Source organism: Lontra canadensis, unplaced genomic scaffold, assembly GCF_010015895.1.
Source record: "Lontra canadensis isolate GAN:19392208 unplaced genomic scaffold, GSC_riverotter_1.0 scaffold65, whole genome shotgun sequence".
NCBI lineage: Eukaryota > Metazoa > Chordata > Mammalia > Carnivora > Mustelidae > Lontra > Lontra canadensis.
Genome location: NW_022631059.1, coordinates 5,393,579 through 5,408,533, shown reverse-complemented (window position 1 = coordinate 5,408,533; position 14,955 = coordinate 5,393,579). Strand labels below are relative to the sequence as shown.

General features: G+C 56.0%; 1 protein-coding gene across 1 annotated transcript in view; it reads right to left on the bottom strand.

Annotated features, from left to right (window-relative positions):
- BMP7 (bone morphogenetic protein 7) overlaps positions 1–14,955 on the bottom strand; it is an 86,160-nt gene that overhangs the window by 39,218 nt on the left and 31,987 nt on the right. The window contains exon 2 of the mRNA XM_032878918.1: positions 14,254–14,446. Coding sequence (XP_032734809.1) covers positions 14,254–14,446 — 193 coding nt within the window. The remainder of the gene's footprint in view (positions 1–14,253; positions 14,447–14,955) is intronic.

The following is a 14,955-nucleotide window of genomic DNA, read 5'->3' as shown; positions in this document are numbered from 1 at the left end:
TCCTCCCTACCTTTCTTTCTTCTTCTTCTTTTTTTTTTTTTTAAGAACCACAGGCTGTTTTAAGATTTCAAACCCAGAGGCAGGGAAGTCAAGTGAAGCAGGCAAATGACGGGGAAGGGAAGTGAGCCTTGCAGCAGGGTCTGCGGGCAGACACAGGGATCACGATCGCCAGGTTTGAGGCTTCCAGAAACAAAGGCCAGATGGGAGCGCCTCCGTGCAGAGTGGGACGGGGTGCCTCAGACTTAACTCTGGCCTCAGATCCTGAAACGGAAGATCGGTGGCCAGAGAGGAGGCTGAGGAGACAGCTCGCCGAGGGCCCCACCGGCCGGACACCCCATCGTATCTTTTGTCATATTTCGGAGGCCCCCCCGAAAGGGACCCCCCCCCCGCCAAGACAGATCCCGAGTTGCGATCTGTCTTGATCACAGATCCCGAGTCAAGGACTCAAATGCAAGTAGCCCGAGAGACGCCCCCCAGGAACCACCTGGACACGAGCGAGAGCACGAGGAAGGGATGGAAGAAAGCCCCAACAGGACGCCGTGTGCAGCTGGGGCTCACACCTCTGGGCCCCCAGGACGAGGGCGAACACCACTCCGCATGGTGCTTCTCAAGGTGACAGGAGAGTGCGGGACTGATCTACCGGTCCCCGACCACCGGCAACGGAGGGCTGCTCCCGGGGGCCTCGGCCCCTCCACGGGCTGCAGACGTTCCCAGGGTCCGAGAAGACTCTCGGGCAGGAGAGGCCAGTGCCGAATGGAAGCATCCGGGTCTGTGGCCACCTCACTGAGGAGGGACGGAGGCTCTGTCCGAGGCCCCAGCTGGTGAGGCCAACATGACAGGAGTCACCCCCCACCCTGAGGTGGCCAGTAGGGGCTGGAGGAGGAAGACAGCGGGCAGGACATCCACCCAAGACACCCATGGCCATGGTGCCAGCGAGCGGAGAAAGTGATGAGGAGGAAGGCGGCAACACCCTTGATTGCCCAGGAAGCAAGACTGGGGGGTCACAGGTTCTCCTGGAAATTCAGGGTCCGGACATGCACCCCGGGCCCTCTGACGGGAAAAGGATCCAAAGCAGGATTCCGTTAGCAGAAGCTTTCCAAGAAGAATCCCCATATCCTTTCCTTTGACAATAGGTTTCTCTGGAGGCTTTTGGTTCTGGCTCTTGGTCCTACCTGACTCCCGAACCACCCTGCCCTCCCTCCTCCACAGCCCCCACCTGCGGGCCCAATCCCTGAGCCAAAGGTCGAGTGCAAATGCCCAACCCCACAACATCCAGGGGGAAAAAGACGCCTGCTTTTGGACCTAGGTATCATCTTAAAGAGTCCTTAATTTAGCCCTAAAGAAGAGTCAGTGGCAAAACAAGTCCTATTCCTTAGAAGGCTCTTACAATCCAGTCTTCGCTCAAGAAGCAAAACCATCTGCTCTAAGCCGGGCACTGGAGCGACGGCGGTTGAAAGCCACAAAGGTTACGAGTGCTCCAGGCTGAGGACCTAGTGATATTGACTCCCAGCGGCCTGGGTTCAAAAGACAGCGAGACCGCACCGCAATGGGGGAGTAGAGCTTCGTTTTAAAGCAGGCAGTGCCATGGGGGCAGCCGGCTGGCCCCCTCAGAAGGAGCGCAAGGCTCTCGATCTCGGCGTCATGAGTGTGAGCCCCACTCCGGGTGTAGCGATGCCTGAAATAAATAAATACACTTAAAAAACAAAATACAACGGGAACAGAAAAACTACAAAAACGGTCAGATTAAAAAGACGATAGGTAGGGTTGAGACAGACCAGCAGTAGTGGGAAAGGGTTATGCACAAACACGGCGAAAAGCCAGTCACATCAGAAATGGGCAAAGTCCAAGAAACTCGTAGGAGGAGATGCCTAAGGAGACAGGACGAGGAAAAGTCAGGTGGTATCCCGGGTGGGATCCTGCTAGAGAAGACAGGCCGTGAGGATGAAAACAAAAGGAATCTGGATAAATGACTGACCTCAGTTAATGATAACAATGCATCCACATGGGTTCTTTTTTTTTTTTTTTTTTTTGACAGAGAGAAACACAGCAAGAGAGGGAACACAAGATGCGGAGTGGGAGAGGGAGAAGCAGGCTTCCTGCTGAGCAGGGAGCCCGATGCGGGGCTCGATCCAGGACCCTGGGATCATGACCCAAGCAGAAGGCAGACACTTAACTGACTGAGCCACCCGGGCGCTCCAACATGGGTTTATTTTTTATAACAAATGCACCATACTAATATCATAGGCTAATGGGGGAAGCCAGGTACAGTGCATATTGGAATTCTCTGTACCCAATTTTTCTATGTCTAACACTTCTAAAAAAAAATAGTCTAATAAGAAAAAGTAAATTATATTTTTTTCAAAAAGCTGGTTTGGCAGTATAGGTGTGGGAATTAAACTAGAATAGACCAGACAGACAGGGAGATGGGGTGAGAAAAGCAGGGGCTGGAAAACAAGAAGTTTCCAGAGCAAAGGGGTAGGCAAATGCCAACCCGGCCATACCAGCGGGCGTGTGTGTGTGTGTGTATGTGTGTGCAGGCATCAGTGTGTACCTGTGTATATGTCTGTGTGTTTTGTGTGTCTGTGTGCATGCGTATATGCCTTTGTGGATGGGAGTGCCTCTGTGTGTGTGTGTGCGTGTGTGTGCACGTGTCTGTGTGTGTGTGTGTCAATGTGTCTGTGTACAGGAGACAGCTGGAAATGAGGCGGGAGTTGGGCTGTGGAAGGCACGCCCTGGACTGAAGCATTTCAAGGTAAAGCTGCAGGGTGTGCAGGTGAATCCGGCTACCCGCAGACATCCGCAGACCTCCACGCCCAGAGAGTAGCAGGGCCCGTTCCACGGGCAGGAACCTGTGCCATCACTCAGGGGCCCACCCCCAGAAGGACTCTCTGCATGGTTTAATGCTCTGCCACCACCGGCTTGAAATCCAAGGTACATTCTCAGCAAGTGGACCCACATTTTCACTTTGTTCTGGGTCTCACAAATGATGCGGCCAGTCCTAGGTGCTTGTTTTGAACCATCAAATAATAACAGCCACTTCCAGTAGAATTTCAACTATGGACACTCTGGAGAAGGCAAAATTATAAAGACAATTAAAAGAAAAACAGGAGCCATCAGGGTTTGGGGGAGGGGAAGGATGAACAGGCAGAGCTCAGAGGACTGTTGGGCCGTGAAAATACTCAGGATGACATCATAATGGTGGACACAAGTCATTATACATTTATCAAAGCCCAGAGAATGGATACCACCAAGAGGGAACCCTAGTGTAGACCACAGGCTTGGGGAGATGATGACATGTCCATGTGGGTTCGCCCATGGTGACAGTGGCTATGGATGTTGACATGTGTAGGGCGAGGGGGTTTAAGAGGAAACCTCTGTACCTAAAATGTCTCTAAAATAAGATTAAACAGGGCGCCTGGATGGCTCAGTGGGTTAAAGCCTCTGCTTTCGGCTCAGGTCATGATCCCAGGGTCCCGGGATCGAGCCCCACATCGGGCTCTCTGCTCGGCGGGGAGCCTGCTTCCTCCTCTCTCTCTCTGCCTGCCTCTCTGCCTATTGTGATCTCTGTCTGTCAAATAAATAAATAAATAAAACTTAAAAAATAAAATAAAATAAGATTAAAAAAAATAAAAAGAATACACATGAAGACTTCTAGTCTCAACACCCGTCCTATTGGGGTTAGAAATGAGAATTTCTGGGGTTTTTTTCTCTCTCTGTTTTTTAAAGATTTATTTATTTATTTGAGAGAGAGAGAGAAAGAGCAAGAGTGAGTGGCCGGAGGGGCAGAGGAAGAGAAAGAGAGAGAGAATCCTGAAGCAGGCTCCTCCCTGAGCGGGGAGCCCGATGCGGGCTCGATCCCAGGACTGTGAGATCATGACCTGAGCCGAAGGCAGACACTTGACCAACTGAGCCTCTGCCAGGCGCCCCTCTATGTTTCTCTTTAAACCTGCTCCCATATGGTTCCAATGACAACTCAATTTGGGCCTTACAATCCCAGACCTGGGACCCATAGAAGCCCATGAGCAGGTGCGGGACAGGTGCAAAGCAGTGTTTCGGGAGTGGAGAGCGGTCAAGGTGAACAGGAAGGTCAGAGGAAGACAGGGATGGGGTAGAACTTCCTATGCCAAGCATGCGTCAGAGAAAGCAACACCCCCACGGCCTGTACAGAACCCCAGCGTCTTAGACCCTCCTACGTGGCTCCACGGCCCCCAAGGAGCTTCCCTCCCAGATGCGAGCACCCACTCTGCCCATCAGCATCCAGACTGGAAGTGCCTGGGGATTGCCATCCCCGCCTCCACGCCAGTGCTTCTTAATCAGGGGGCGTCCTGCTCTCGGGGGACATGTGACAAATACCTGGAGATCATTTATGTTGTTGCCGCTTGGGGGTGACATCTCACGGGTACAAGCCAGGGACGCTGCTGACCTCCCCGCAATGCCCGGGATGGCCCAGCTCATGCAGGGGTCTGCGGGGACACCACGGCATGTCAGTGCAACCAAGCCTGAGAGACCCAGCCTCCAGCCCTACTGACAGAGGTGGTGGCATGGACTCTGCAGCCCCTTGAGCCCTGACGGGGGGGGTAAGGGGTGCGACTCTTGACTCCCAAAGCCCCTACAGGAGGAGGGAGCCAAAGTCACCCTCCTGAGACTCTAGGTGGCCTGGCTGCCTGCCTTTGCCCACCCACTTCCCGGTGCTCCTTCCTTTGCTGGAAACATTTTCTAATTACTCACTTGCACACATAATCCTCGTCTTAGGGCAAGCTTCCAGGAAAGCTGACCTTAGACCAGTGGTCGGTGGGCTTCACTCCATGGCAACTCACTCAGCCAGCAGCAGCCGCCTCTCCTCTCTGCCTGGGGTCCTGCTGAGAATCAGGCAGGAGGGAGCTCCGTGATCCATTAGCAATGCCTGCCTTGGATCCCGGAGAGGGCATGCAGGCCGGGTTGGCTTTCCTTCCTCCATTCCAGGAGTGGGAAAACGGAATGCCTTAGGCATTGCGAGGGGCTGGGGGATTGGGAGAAGAAAATGGTGCTGACAGGCTGGCAGGAAGACAAAGGAAGGAAGAACCAGTGTTTGCAAGAACCTTGGGTATTTGCCCAGACACCTATTTCCACCAGGAACTTGAAACAACCAAGGACTTCCATGAGCATGGCTGATTCCTTCAAAACATCATCTTCTGGGTAAGCCTGCCTTCCCCATCCTCACTGAGTTCATATTTGAGCAGGCCCTTTTCTTCCCAGCTACAGATGACCGCTCATGACCAAATTGAAAAATATTAATTCTCTTTGTCTCCTGCCAAAAAGGCTAAAGCAATTACAGGCCCTGATATGAAACACAGATGTTAATACATTTGGAAAAACAGGCTCCTATAGGCAAGCAGAGGTCCAAGTATGAAGTGCTTTTGGAATTAAAGTGCCGGATCAAGTTATACAGACAGCCCCCGATGCGAAAGCCATTCTCCCGAAATTCATTCCAGTGTGGGAAACGCGGGGCCACGGCGCACATGACGACATTTCCCCATTTGCAGACGAGAACCAATCCACCCTTGGGTACCCCCTGGCACACAGCTCTAAATAATACAATTATAATCATCACAGGGAAACCTCCCTAAGATCGAAAAGCATTATAATTACGGGCAATTTTCACTTTTTTGGAAATTGGGCTCAAATGCTGAAGAAAGACTGCAAACAAGGCCTTCTCAAGTTTCAGCCCTGGAAGAGAGAAGGCGCTGGAAGGTTTACCGGGGCAGACCAGTCCAAGGCTGGAGAAGCTGGGAGGAGCTGGGAGAGCGAGAGGCTGCCCTGGGGCTCCTCGGCCAGCACTCAGACAACTGGGCTGTCCCTGGAGTCTTCATGCCAGGCCCTGGCTTGGAGCTAGGGATACCTGCAGGCAGGAGGCGGCCATGGTCCCACAATTCAGTAAGTCCACACCCTGGGAGAAGGCTATACACGTTTTCCTCCAGTCACACACACACACACAGGGTTTACAGAGCACCTGCTGTGTCCCAAGCTCCTGGTACGAAGAATAGGACAATGGGGAAAATACAGCCAACTCCCACCCTCACGAGACACCTGTCCTTGCTCAGCCCCTGGGCAACCGTCAGGCTCAGATCTTTGGGGAGGCTCCCCCAGGGTCCCTGACCCACCCAGCTTCCAAGTGGTGGAATGGGGGTGGATCCTGGTGTCTTCAAATCCCCCAGTCTTTCCCTCTTCATTATGCAGGATTGTGGAACACGCGGGCCAGGTCTTTTGTCTTCCCTGCCTCAGTTTCCTTTCCCCTGCCATTTCCTGATTCCTAGGATTGCCATAAGGGCAAAGGAAGAAAAACAGATCGGACAGGAGAGAGATGCAAGCTTCCTTTCCTTAATCCCTAACCTGGCACTGTGCCTCAGTTTCCCGGTCTGTGAAATGAGATGGGTAGTGGTACCTCCCTGGGGAGGGGGGGTTGTGATGGGAAGGACTACAGAGGGCTGCACGGCAATTACTTAAGGCAATTAGCTCTGTCACCACTGCCATTCCAGAAGGCCGGTCTCTCCTCTCCATTCAGAGAGGTGTCCTCAAGAAGGGTGGGGCAGAGGTCACACACTGCGAAATGGAAGGCATCAGCCAAATGGATGCAGACGGACAAGCAGCAGTCCTTACCCACAGGCAGGTCTGCAAGGGGACCACTTCATGGGGGGACATTTGTTCACCTTGACCTTAGCCGTCAGGCGTGAAACCTGCCTGGAGTGATCAGAATGGGGCAGAGGTGGAGGCATGCCCCGTGGTGGAATCATTTGTGTCCTCTTGGAGAAAGACGGCTGGACGCAGCCACTCATCTCGGGAACCCTACCTGCCACTCAGCTGCACGGCGCACAGTCCTCAAGGCCTGGGAGGGGAGCAGGACAGAAATCTGTGCCCCCACGGGATGGATGAAGGGACTCACCCAAGGTCCCGCAGATCCTCAAAGGAACAGGAAGGGCAGGGAGCAAGTCCACTCAGGGCAGCCTCAAAAACTATCAGTGTCAAGGTGACACCAGGACCAGCTACATCAGCGTCGTCCAGGCGGGACCCCAGCACCCCAGCTGGCACGTATTACCTGGTTTTGAATTCCACCTTAGTGTGTGACCTCGAGAGGGTCACCTAACACTCTGGGCCCCAACGGTCTCATCCACAAAATGGGAGAACATGGACTTCTCGAGGTCATCAGGAGGAGGGAGGGAGGACGCGGGCCCTGGCTTGCTAAGCGCTGGCTGGGTCAGTCACAGGCATGGAACCTGTCATCACTGATTCCCCACCAACCCGACTCTCCCCACAAAGCCAGGCTTGGGATGAATGATGGAAGGAAACAAAAGCACAAAGATCAGAAAAACCACCAAGGCCCACCAGTCAGCCAAAGCCTGCAGGACCGGAAGCCAATGGCACTAACTGGACACAGTCTCTTCCCAGCAGGTTGTCCTAGCATGCAGGCTTCTTCTAGAGTGATCCCTCTGGACACGGAAGGGGACCCCAAGGGGAACCAAGAGGCACCAGGGGCTTCTGTTCCTGTCCAAGCAGCTCCGAGCTGGGATTTGACAAAGGTGCTAAGAACCGTGCCAACGTGTCCTTGACCAGACTGCCCCAGGCACTGCTCTCCCCTGACCTTCCAGCACGTCTGGTGGTGCCCAGGCAGCCAGCAGCTCCTTTCCTGCCTTTTGAAAAGGCTATAGGGAGCTGAGTCGGCCACTCCTGGGAAAGCAGCTCAAAACCAGAGCTCCCGCCCTGGGGCTGAGGTGTAGTGGCGAGACGTGCAAGCCAGGAGACGGGGAACCAGGCACGTAGGCCTTCAGGAGCAGCAGAAAACTGCTTCTGGAAGCTTCCGGAAGCCTCTGGAGCCAGAGCCCGAGGGGATCCCCACCCTCAGCCAGCCCCTTCCCTGTATGGCTGAGACTGTCCGTCAGGGTCAGGACTGCACTTCAGGCTCGGTCCTACGGAGAAAAACAGTCATCTTTGAGAAACCAGGCTAAAGGGAACACAGGAGTCTGTCTGTCCCCTTCTGTCTCTCAGGCAGAGAAGATGGCTCACAGATGAGAGAGAAGAGAGCTCTTGGTCACCTGTCCGCAGCCCGCGAGCTATACAAAAATGCCCAGCCCCACCCCCAAGACTCCGACTTATCAGGAGTTTAAAAAAAACCTCCCTTCCCCCTCCCCCCAGTGATTCTAGCCCACAGCCAAGGGTGAGAACCAGAGCTGGGGAATCACAATCACCATCTGAGGCCCAGGTGAGGAAATCAGGACACGCACCACGGTGCTGCCATAGCCAAAGACGCGAGCCCCAGAACCCCAGAGACCCGAGTTCAAGTCCCAACTCTGTCACCTTCTAGCTGTGTGAGCCCAGGTAAGTTACTCCCTCTCCCTGAGCCAGTCTCTGGCTGGGGACTTTCTCTGGAAAATGGGGATACCAAGTTTTCCAAGGATCCTTTCCAAGGTACGTAAGGAAGCAGAAGTGGCCCGCACAGTCACTTCCAGAAAGCACCAAATGATGGCAAGCCTAGAGCAGGGGGTGGGGAGGTGCTCTGGTGTGTGACCGTGTCCCTCTGCCCAGACATGCTAACGGTGATTAAAGTCAGGAAAAAAGTCAGTCCTGCTACCAAATCCTTAACCTTTACGTAGCACGAGGGAGACTGGCAAGGGGTCCAGAGAGCTGTGCCCCGGAGCCCTCAGTGCTCTCCCACTAAGACCAGCTCTGCACCCAGCACCCATGCACCTTCTGTCCCCACCCCCGTTTCCCTGCATGGAAATCACGAGGGCATCCCCTGGGAGCTTGCCAGAATGCAGAAGCTCATCCCCACACACACACTCCACCCCCGCCCCATAGAAGTGAACTTGACTGCATTTTCACCAGATCTCCAGGAGCCCTGTCACCAAACTGATTAAGGACAAGGAAGCTGCTGGGCTTCCTTCTCGAGAGGGAGGGGTCAGAGCTGTGGCAGGTGTCAGGGTTCTGGCGGTGCCAAGGACACTGCCAAGGAGCTCCAGGACGCTCCCTCCATGAGAGGAGCCGGGAGCGCTGGGGAATCCTGGGGAGGGCCACTGGGTGTGACAGAGCCCTCCCCCGGCCCCAACAACAAAGGGACACATGCTTGCCTCCTCCCTCTCCTCGCCTGCCCGCTGCCCTGGCAAACGGCCCCTCGGCCCCCACTCCAGCCCGTCACGGGGACAGCTCCTTCTTCCTCAGTGACTCAGGCTGTGGCTGAGCCAACCTTGGCCCTGGAGACCACTCTGAGGTCACCCTCCTGGCAACCAAAGTCCCTGAGAATGACCAAGGGACACTTTTCATCTAGCTGCCAATATCATCTCGACCTTGGCAGTGACTGACACCTTTTGACGAGGTTCGGCTGTCCTAGCAGGCCTGTGTGCCCCCTCCGGGGGTTTCTCATAGAGCACCTGCATCACCCACAGATGGGGCAGCCCTGGGGAAGCAAGCTTGGACCCAAGGTGGGAGGGGGGGTGAGGATGGAAATGCCGAGTCCAGCCCAGAATGAAACCAATTAACTAATGCGACCCCCTGTAAGCCAGGCCCAAGCCGGTCCAGCCTAAGTCCTGGAGTTCAGAAGAGGAGGAAAGGCTCTGACCCCTTGCCCCCCCAAGCACTACTCCCCCAGCAAGGCCACTGGAGCCAAGGCCCCCGTCCCTAGACCTGCCTCACAGCCCCACTCGTCCCACAGCCCGTCGAGGGCGGCTCCGGCGGCCTCCCCAGCTGTCCGGGGCAACGCTTCGAGCAGGGCCCGAGGGCTGTTCAAGGCCTCCAGCTCGGCTCATTATCGGAATTTAATCTGGATTTCGAGAGATCAAGAGGACTTGGTGGGAAGTGGCTGCCACGAGGGGAGAGGTGCTGAGGCTAAACCAAAGCCGGTTAATCCCCAGCACCGCAGAGCTTTCCTGGAGCTCAGGCAGAGGATCGCCAGCGAGCCAGATGTCCCGGCCCCACACAGCTGGGCGGCTGGCGGCAGCAAGACCCCAGACCCTTCGGCGGAGGGAGCAGGCTGGCCATGCAGCAGGGTGGCAGTGACAGAATCTGGGCTTCTTGGGGGGATCAGATCAGCCACAGGCCTTCAGCCTGAAGAAGATGCATGTCCCTTCCCTGGCCCCCAGAGCTGGGGAAATGCAAACGAGGGCCCCACCTCCACACGAGCTTAGGCCTGCGTCCCACCGGAGACTGCAAAATGAGGTATTCGGCAGAGACGGGGGGAAGCACCGTTGCAGCCAAATTTTGGGTCCCCCACCCCCATTTTCCTTTGAAGACCCCTGATTCCCTGAGATGATGGGGATCATGGTGAAGAAGACGGCAGTGATGTAGGTGATGGTGGTGATGGCGTTAATGGTGGTGGTGGTAAGGATGATGGAGATGGTGGTGATACTGGTAACACTGAACCTTTGCTGAGCACCTGCTGTGTTCTAAGGAAGCCCTGGGAGGTAGATGGCGTGATCCTCCCCATCGGACAGAGGAGGAGCCTGGGGCTCCAAGGTCATTGCTTCCAGAGGCCATGCTGGTATGTCCTGTCGGGATCTGAATCCACACCCTCAAGAGCCGGGTGACCCACCGGGGAATTACACGATACAATCATACGGCTTCTGGATGAACAAAACAAAACCCACCCAGAAAACACATACAAATAATTCAAAAAATTTTTTAAACTTTTAACTTCTGGAGAATAAAGGCCTTGCCACCTTCTTTCAGGGACAGAAAGGAAACTTAGAAACCTAAAGACAGCAGCCCCTTCCCCTCCCTCCGCTCCCTGCCTCTTTTCTACTTTGCACTTGCCAGGTCATCTCCTCAGCCTGAGAAGCTCCTGGAGGGCAGGGGTGTGGGTCTGCCACCGACATTTGCTAAGGAGGAACCTGGTCTCCCAGCAAACCAAATGCCCCCAGGAATGCAAAGCAAGGCTCGCAGCCCCCAGAGGTGGCCTGTGGCTAAGCTGCTCACAAGGGGCACCCCATGACGCCCACCCTCGCCACTTGCCAGAGAGCCGCAGACAGCCGTCCCGCCCGTCCCTCTTCCAACCACAGTGACTCAGGCCTTCTCCCCTCCCCGAGGGCCTCTGGATGCACCCCACGGAACTAAGACAGGGTCGAGGAGGCAGCAGCCTCAAACCGTGACGGGACATGAGCCCACGATGCCGGCGGGTTGACACAGGCAGAAAGACAAGCAGTGCTGGCAGCCTGGTGGGGAAGCAAAGGCTCGTGTTCCATTAAGCAACGACCAAGTAGCTTGCCCCATCTGGGTATTATCAGGCCCCTCTGTCCTCCCGACAGCCCGTGCTTGTCCCCACCTTAGGACCACGGTCTTTGCCGTTCTCCTGCCCCTCGCCCTATTCCAGCCCACGCCCCATTGCCAGAGCCTTCTTGTGATTCCGACACCCCAGCTCAGGATGGCCACGGCCACCCGTGACCGCGTGATCAAGCGTCTGCGTCCTTGTTTCCCTGTTCCCTGCCCATCTCCTCCAGCCCGTGCTGTGGGTTGCAGTGCACCCCCTAAAAAGATATGCTCAAGTCCCACCCCAGCTACCTGTGAATGTGACCGTATTTGGAAAGGGGGTCTCTGCAGATTAATTCACTTGGTTAAGAAAGGTGAGGTCGCATGGGAGCAGGGAGGGCCCCGAGGTCGAGATGGCCAGTTTCCTTCCAAGAGGAGAGAGGCACACAGGAGAAGGTCCCTCGAGGGTGCAAAGCCACGTGGAAAGAGGGGAGAGAGGACAGACAGCGGTAGCTAGAAGCCAAGAGCACTGACAATGGACAGACACCCCTGAAAGCTGGAAGAGGCAGGAAGGAACCCCACCCCTGCCCTTCAAAGGTTTCAGAGGCAGCCGACACCTCGCCTTCCAACTCCAAGCCCCCATAACCCTTCAAGAGCCCATTTCCATTGTTTTAAGCCACACACCTCGTGGGACTTTGTGAGCACAGCCCCAGAAAACCAGTTCTCTCCTCAGCCACCAATGCAGACGAGGCCCCTGTCCCCAGAGACCAGCTCCAAAGCCAGCGCCTGGCCTGTGGGTGCTCAGCAGGGGGGTGGGTGAAACACATCTCTGGGCTCACATGTCTCTCTCCAAGTGCAGCGGCCTCGGACCCCCACAAAGGAGGTCCCGTGCCTGTCACACCAGGCTTGCCCGTCTCAGGGACCGGCGGGTGGCAACGCCCCTCATGGGAAGTGGCAGCATCCCAGACAACCCTGGGGACACTGCAGTGGCCAGGGAGGGCAGAGGCCTTCCTGCCGGCATCTCGGGAAACTCGAAGAAAGAGCGGCCCAGGTGATACCAGCCAACCTTTGCATTCTCTTCAGCCAAACCCACTCGGAGCAGCCATTCCTGAGGTGAAGCCTCTTGGGGGCCGTTCCTGAGGCAGGTGTGGGGAGCCTGCTGGGAGGGGCGGGGAGGGAGTGCGGCTCAGCGTTCGCACGAGTGGGCCGATCGAGTGCTGGTGACAAATGGCCGGTGGTACCTGCGTCCTCGCTGGCCTTCAGGAGAAAAGTCAAACATATGTTTTTGTTCAGGAGTCCTGGGGGGTCTGTCAGAGTCCAGAGCAAACGTGTGTCACGCCCCCAAACGAACTCCTTCCTTCTTCCTATATTCGGTCTGAGGGGCGGGGCACCGATGTCGGGGCTCACTGGGGGGCCGGAGTGCCTATCGTAGATTCGGAGGTGCCTCCCAAGCCCGCCTGCCACCTCCCCCACAGCACACCCTCCTTCTGAGACCCTCCCCGCCGGCAGCGTCTGCTGGCCTCCCTGTAGGGCGAGTGGGGCCGTGCACACAAGCAGGGGCCCTCAGTGCAGACTTAGTCCTGCCCATCAGACTGACAAAGACCAAAACAGCTCGATCAGAGATGATGTTGTGAGCACACAGGAGATCGGCCTCCCCCTAGCCTGTTGCTATAAACTGACACAACCTCCGAGGACAGCCGTCCGGCAAAATCGAACCGTTACCGACGTGTGCACCCTCGGATCCCATGATTCTATCTCCGGGGCTGTATCTGACGGACACGCACCGGTGCGAAATAATGTTGTCCACAAAAATAACGTGCCTCCCGCCTGTCACACGGGTGAAGAACCTCAAGGAACGGGGAGCAGAGGCGGCCTGGGGGGTGGGCACCGGGGCCCAGAGCCGGGATGGAGCCTTCCTGGTCACTGTAGCAGCTGTTCTCTTGTCCATGTGACAACGTGACGGTCTTACCTACGCAAAAGTCTCTTTTCAAAAGAACTACTTTTTGTACACCCAGGTTCAAGTCCTACTTTGGCCACTGTCTAGCCAGGTGGCCGCAGGCAGATGACTCACCCTCGGCTTTCAGCTCCTAACGCTCCCCGCGTCCCAGAGCAGCGGCCGCACCACAGGGCTGCGGGAATACAAACCAGGTAACAAATGCAAAACAGTGGAAACCCCTAGAAAGAGAGGCTTGGTTGTCTTAGTCTTTAAAAAGATGACCCGTGAAGGAGGTGGTGACGTCTCCTCTGTCCCCAGGGTGGTAACGGGTCCCCATTCCCGCTGCAAATGCTGGGACTGTCCATCAGGAGGCGCCCACAGCATCTTCCCGCCATTCCTTACTGGGGAATGGCATCCAGCCACGACAGGAGTCCACCAGCCTGAGCCTGCCGTGGAGCCAGCCCCTGGGCAGCACCACTGAGGCGGGAGGGGGGGGGTGAAGGGTGTCACAGTCACCTCTGGAAGAACTGATGTGCTCACTCCATGCTCTGGCCCATCTCTGAGCCTCCTGACCTCTTGGGAGTCCTCAAAACTAAAGGGTCTCCAGACAGTCAAATCTTTCAACCCAAGATCTGGGTTCCTGACCTCGTGATTCTTAGAAGGCCGAGTTCTCTCTCTGCCTGTTTATTTCTGGGTTGGGGTTTTGATCCCATTTTCTTACGGATGGCCGCCTTCACTGGCTGTCTGAGGTCATGTGCTGGGCTTCACGGTGAGCAAGGAGACATAGAGAGACCCTCAAAAAATGCTTCTTCCTCTTCCCTATCCCCATCCCCTCTGTGCCCCTGAACCAGACCACCCACAATATGCCCACGGGCTCACCTGGCCATCCCCCATTCCTAACTCGATTTGCTGATGCAGAGAGTTTAAAGAAGCAACCCACAGCATAAACTTTCTTGATGAAAAAGGTGCAGTGTAGGGCCTGGCACGTGGTTGGCGGCCCAGGACATAAATGGCCCGACCGCCCCGGCCCCAGCCCAGCCACCACCCCTTCTTCCTCTGCCGCTGAGGGCAGCTCGGCACCCCTCCCAGGCACCGGTCCCAGCACCCACCTGCCCAAGTGCTCCTGCAGCACCTGGTAAACGCTGATCCGGAACGTCTCGTTGTCGAAGCGCTCCCGAATGTAGTCCTTGTAGATCCGGAATTCAGCTGCCGTCACAGCCTCCCCTTCTGGGATCTTGGAAAGATCAAACCGGAACTCCCGATGGTGGTAGCGTGGGTAGAAGAACTCTTTGTCGTGCTCCACTGCAGGGAGGAAGCACACGCCACACCGAGGGCTCATTAGTTCCCGGCTCTCACTCTCCCGCCGCAGAGTCCAAGCCCGCCCACAGCTGGACCACCCTGGTGCCCACCACCCCTTCCACACTGCCCTGCGGAAGCCTGGAGACACACAGCCTTGGCCCTGTGGTCCCCTTGAACGAGAGCAGTGACTCGGCATCAATCCGCTGGGAAGAGTGGGTCACCGACCGAGCCATCCCAGAGGCCCTGGACACACTCTGGTTCGTGGGCCTGGGTTCAAATCCAGGGTCAGCCACTAACTGGCAGGCCTACACAAGGTACCGCTAATCTCTCTGGACCTCCATTTCCTTATCTAAAAATGAGGATCATTATCCTGCATGGGTTGTTGGGAGAGCTAAGAAACCTAACACCAGCAGCTTAGCCTCTGGGAGGGCTCGACAACAGTGAGCTATGATGAGTGTAGACAGACCTCATTCTGCTTGTCATGGGGTCCCTGAGGCCCAATGGTGTTCAGC